This window comes from Egretta garzetta, unplaced genomic scaffold (genome assembly GCF_000687185.1).
Source record: "Egretta garzetta isolate BGI_Z169 unplaced genomic scaffold, ASM68718v1 scaffold168, whole genome shotgun sequence".
Classification (NCBI taxonomy): Eukaryota; Metazoa; Chordata; class Aves; order Pelecaniformes; family Ardeidae; genus Egretta; species Egretta garzetta.
In genome coordinates, this window is record NW_009260675.1 from 1,315,416 (window position 1) to 1,321,466 (window position 6,051).

A 6,051-nucleotide genomic window follows, 5' to 3' on the forward strand; every position below is an offset into this window, starting at 1 on the left:
GGGGGGGTGGGGGTGGGATGAGAGCAGCGAAATGAGAACAATGAACTTCAAGTATGACTAATTCAGAAAGCTTAAAAATATGGGTAAAAAAAGGATTCCCACTAGTGACAAGGGGGAAAAGGCTCACAAGAAACCACAAGTCCTTTAAAAGTTAGGGGCACCTCCAAAAGAGGAAGAGGAAAAGTAGATGCAAACTGACATGATAAAATATCACAAATACTACAGCGAACTCGAACACACAAAAAGAAGCAAAAGTACCTAGAAGAAGTTAGGTCACCAGTTGAAATACAACATTGACATAAGGATAGTAGCCACAAAACATTCCATAGCATAAATACATCAATGGGGAAAGCTGCTCTGCAACTCAGTAGGGAAGAAGAGTTAACTACAGACATCAGGAAGCTCTTAGTATGCGTGCTTCCTTCTACCACCCGCCCATCCTCATTATAAAAAGGTCAACTTCAGACAATTCAAACACATACCTACAGAGGCATAAAAGCAGGTTAAAACTAGTATTTTAACAGTACCTGCTGTGCTGATTTGGCAGTAAAAGGACTAGATACATCCATGTTTGAAACCACAGAGGACAGGCGAAGTTCCATAAATTATGGTGGAAGACCAAACAGTAGTTGTCTTTAAGAAGGAGGAAGAGAACAGAGAAACCTAGACACATACAGGTCAGTCATTTTAACTTTGTAATAGTCAGTAAATGCACAGAAAACAAATGCAATGAACTTAAGCTCCTGAAAAAGAGAAAAGCGTGGGCACATATTCTCCTCCACAGAAGCAACTGAACATACGAGAGCGCGCTCCAAGAATGCAAGAAGTCTCGCAGAAGCCAGAAGGAGCAAGCCCTTGTTGCACAGGTAACATACCTATACAGCAAAGGGAAAAGAACAACTTAGCCAAAAACTTTTCTGATGGTGAGAAGTGAAAGTTAAGCCAGGGACCAGAAGCAGTTCATCTCAGCCCTCAGGAATTGCACAGGATTGCAAGGAGTGGCAAGAATCAAACTGCACTTAGTACTAATCTTGGACCCCCGCTTGTTGGCTTTCCTATTTAGGAAAGTTACTTCACCCAAGTGAAGTATTCTTAAAAAAAAAAAAAAGAACAAGAACAACCATAATTTCAGTTACTGGCAACATTTGGCTCTTATGTTCTTAAAAGCTACTTCCATTCTGGAGCCTAACTGCTAACCCAGGTTCCAGTCTCAGGAGTCAAAGAGATCAAAACTGATGAAATCCAAACGAGACCTCTGCAGGTCATGTTTTAAATGAATAATGATGGGACAAGATAGCAATCATGGCTGAAAGAGACTGCTACAACACTACAGACAAGAAAAAACAGGCTGCAGGAAATGTTTTTCAGGATAAGCCGCATCTAAGAGATCTCTGAAGAACATTAAAGCTAAGTCTTACATCGTGACTATGACTATGATCTGGTTGAAAATTACAATGAAGTTACAGATCTAAGGCTCTAGCATTCTGCAAAAACGGACTGTAGATAGCAAATAAAGGAAGAAAACAAGAAGATGCAACTGGAGGAGAATAAGTTTAAAAATTGAGTTCTACGCTCGCTTCAGTTCGCAATCACTCAGCTGTATGGCTGCCTAAAAAAAAAAAAAAAATGCCAACAATTTTATCGTGGCCCAAAAGTGTGCTTTCATTGGAGCTGTGACAACAGAAAGAGTGGTAAAGCCTCTGAGAGTCCCTAGGTAGTTTTATCCTACCAGGTTTATCCCTAATCTCTGAGAGCAAGCAGACAGAAAGGAGGGGGAGATGATGTTACCCACATCAACATCCTGGTGGATTAAAAAGCAATGTTAGTTCTGATATTCAGTCATGAAGATGACATTTGCAGAAGTCACTTTCACCGTATGAAGTTCAAAATGAAACTTCAGTGGAAGAGTGAAGCCTGAATAAAGAAAAGTTGAAGGCACAGGAACAATAAAGAAAAAAAAAAATCACAAATACATTATCTGTCAAAAACTGTCTTTAACTTCTAGCAGATTTCAGTAGAATTGGGGTTTCCCCCTGCATTTGTTTGCTTCTAAGTAATGGGACATGTTTAGAGATTTTTTTTTTTTACTGTAATTCGTTGTTGGTTTTGGCAGGGTTGTTTTGGTTTGGTTTTGTTGTTTTAAAAGAGATTTGCAGGAAATCTCTCACTATTTAAACCCAAAGCACCAACTCAAAGTCAGTCAGCATCAGAGCCAAAACTCAGCATTCTAGGAATTCAGACCAAAGAAGTCAGAGCAGCCCAACTGTGACAGAGACGGACAGACAAGCAAACAGAATGGGGGAATATTCTGCATGCCTATTATTAATTCAGAAGTCCTAGACCACACTATATAGCAAACTGGGGTGGGAGAATATGAGTTCCTGAGCATTAATGATTGCTGTGAATGAAGTTCAGTAAATACAGTTAAGCTTAAACAAAAAGCATTACAATTTTTAATGAAGAGACCAGTTATTAACCTCTACCCAAAGCAAGACTTTGTGCAACCAAGTTCTCCTTCAAAACTCACCATTTGATTTTATTTCTCGTACGTAGTTACTTGGAAACCACCCTGTTTTGCCATTTAGAGTTCCTTCCCACCAGCCTCCTTCTTCCACTCTTGTAACATGAATAATATCTCCTTTTGAAAAAGAAAGTTCATCTTCATTTGTCTGTTGAAAATTAAACTTTGCTCTCACCACCAACTGATGGTTGCTGTTATCTGTCATGTCCTAGTAAGCGAGATGACAAAGAACAAAAAGATCACGTTAGAGATTTAAACATTCCATGAACAAAACAGAAGTATCCATAAAATGGAAACAGCCTCTCCTCCACACACAACACTCCCACACATTTTTACTCTAAGCATTTGTAAGGGATGATTTGCCATTTCCAGTATTTCTGTCATTTTTAATCTATGGATTTGTATCAGTCCAGGGAGTACATAGTCTTATTACGGCCCCTTCACACCAGAAGAGGGTAACCAAGCTAAAGCGAGATTCATTATTGCTCTCCATCAAAAAGTCAAACTGTATTTTCTATATATAGCATAAATTGGAACTGCCTTTGGCAACTACAAAGAAACAACAGCATTAAATCAGAGAGGTTTTTTTCTAAAACTTTCTAGGCTGGGAGAAGGGCAGGACCGAGTTGGGTTTACTTTAATTCCAGATATAAATAAAGAGTTTGCAGCTTAAGGTTTTTTCCCCCCCCCCCCCGTAACAGATCAGGTTGGAAGGTTCCACACCTGAATGTACAAGTCTCCACAGCCTGCCAATGGAGAAGGACAGTGTTCTTCCACAAAACCTATGAAACAGTTACACAATTTACCTTTAATAAATACTCACGAATAACTTGCCTCAAGTTTAGCAAAGCTGTAAGTCTGCAGTATGTCAGACTTGCAGCTGTCCATATATATATATATATATATACATATATATATATGCTCATCCCCTATCACAGATGTGGAGGCAGATTATCGCTCTATCGTAACAGCTAAATGTAAACAGCTACTTCTTAGAAGTCTTTCAAATTAATGATGCTCAAATTCAGCATTTTGTTCTTGGAGGTCGATTTTGAATATCTGCATCATTTAAGCATTTAATGAGAGAACAAACTTTTATGCTAAAAAAGCTAAATAATTGGGCAGCTTTAAATTATCCAAATACAATCCATTGCACTGGAACTGAGAGGACAGGACTATAAATCATGCCTGTGTCTACCGTAAGTATCGGTATCTGTATTACTAAGAGCAACTTAATAAGAAAATGACTGTGTAAACAATCCTAGTCAGCTATCCAGGTAGCAGAATTTCACCTACATGTTGTCTATATAGTTGATTAAAAGATGTACTGTGTAATGTCGCTGGGGTCATATAATATGTCAGCTTATCATGTTATTGTATCACAACTCAATTTAACAATCAGACTTTTAGTGGCTGATAAATTGTAAAAAAATAAAGGCAAGCAACTTGAAAACATGCAGAAAGCAGATACTGCAAGTCACAGTGTTCGACAATCAGATCGGCACGTTTTCAAACAAGTGCCTCTGCCTTAGTCCTCTGCTTGTGTATCATGTGCTTTCATTTGCTGTGACTGCTCAAGAAGAGAAGAAGTTTTGCTTTAGTAAATGGTAAAAAGCCACGAAATAAGGAGCAACATTGCACAGTGACATCAGCTACGGTCCCTCTACTCTGCCAGGATGGCTCTCCAGTAGAGGAAACCAAGCGTAAGTTTGGTGAAAACAGTTCCAAAGTGATCATCTACAGCAGCAAACCCAAATTTCTCAGGTTTGGCCACTAGCTTTTTACCTCCTCCTTGCACTTCTCTGCCCCTTTGCAGCTTTCTGCAGAGCTGCTCAGGTCACCAGAGTGATAGAAATACTTAAAAATTACTTCAGCAATCCAACTAACAGCTAGTCCCACAAACAGTTGCATCAGCAAAACTGAGTGGGTGGTAAACAGCAGAGTGGGAGCTGGAATTAATGGCCTAAGGCAAGAACTTGCAAGGGCTCTTCTACCAGAAAAAAAGACATCAAACCACACCTAAGAAAGCTTAAGCAGAGCACTGTGTTTAAAGTTTCACATAGCAATCATCACATAGTTCAAAACAGCCTCCTTCAAGCATGGAAAAAGCAGTTTACAGTAGGAATCTGAACCCTCCTTGCAAACCTTTTCGTCACTAAAGGCACCTTTCATTCCAGTTACTTTCAATACCAGTACTCCATCCTGATTTTGGCTGTACTATAGAACTGACCACACCACTCAGTTACCTGAAGGCTAGTTGAAGGATTCACCTTGAAACATAACAGTAAACAGGAATAACTACCAATACTGCCAACACTAGAAGTACCACCCTTGCTGAGGTTTGAATATCCTTCAATCATCATCCCTGAACTCAGACATGAAGAAAGTGAGATCTTTATCTTTGAAAAAGCAAGTCCTTATACTGAAAAGTAAGAAGAAAATCCAGTAAAACATTGCATATGCAGACAACATGGAATGGTGAGGAAAAAAAATAACTCAAAGTTCACAGAAAGCTGCATGTATTTCGGCGTATCATAAGAAAAGCTGCAGAAGCAGAATGTAACAGACTTGAAATACAGAGGTAAAAAGAGAGCAAGCACAGTTACTTTGCTATACTATTGTTTACTTATAAATCTTGTCCAAAAAAAGTGTCACACCACAGCATGTTTCATTTCTTCTAGAACTTACCAAACTCCGATACTGCCCCTGAAAGAGTTTTGAAGTTCTACTGTGTAAAGACTGGGATCCCAGAGAATCGAAAGATTTTATCCGATGAGATGAGGGACGTGCGCATACAGAGTCACTGCCCAGCCCTATGTCTGTAGGAGGGAGGGAAAAAAAAAAGTAAATATTAGAATTTGAGAACTCTACATATAACTTCTGCTTACTTAAGTAAGAGTCACGTGCTTAAAGCAGATTTGATGTATCAGTAGTTGCTCAATAATTCAAGATAAAAAAAAATTATAGGAGTAAGTGATCCAAAATCCTGAGACACTGGCAGTTTCTTCCCCACACAGACAGGAAAACAAATTGAGCTGTTTAGGAAGAGGAGGGTTAGGGTTGTATTTCTCCATTCCTAGTCACTGCCAGTCTATTTAAAGGTAATTAACCAGCATCATTTTAGCTAGTGGCCAAGAATTTTGAATACATAAAACTTGCTTGAAGTAAAGCCAGCCACATCTGTTTCTTAGATCTGCCCCCCACCCCCACCATCTCCTTCTCAATTAAAACATTCCTTCCACTGTCTTTTTTCCTACGTTCCTTTGTCTCATCCCTTTTTGCCAACTAAGCTATTTCTTCTTCTTTGGAGGGAGGGGGAGGGATAGGAGGCATAGAAAGGAAGAAAGCTGCTTGCTCGAAACACCACACACACACACCCCCAAACCTCTACCCCTATTTTATTTGTCTCTACCCCAAGAAGCACACCCATTTGTGAGATGTTCATCTGAAGGGCAGCGTTATGTGCTGTCAGGGTGCTGCTGGGGGTCCCCAGGCACTGGGAGGCATCGGGGGGGGGGGGGGGGGGGGGG

At 39.8% G+C, this 6,051-nt stretch overlaps 1 protein-coding gene across 4 annotated transcripts in view; it reads right to left on the reverse strand.

The window, feature by feature from the left end:
• The window catches only part of ARHGEF7 (Rho guanine nucleotide exchange factor 7), an 83,606-nt gene that overhangs the window by 68,452 nt on the left and 9,103 nt on the right, over positions 1–6,051 (reverse strand). For all 4 annotated transcript variants that reach the window (XM_035901152.1, XM_035901149.1, XM_035901150.1 and 1 more), the window contains exons 3-4: positions 5,210–5,340; positions 2,528–2,729 (exon numbers count right to left, since the gene is read on the reverse strand). In XM_035901152.1, the coding sequence (XP_035757045.1) occupies positions 2,528–2,729; positions 5,210–5,340 (333 nt within the window). The remainder of the gene's footprint in view (positions 1–2,527; positions 2,730–5,209; positions 5,341–6,051) is intronic.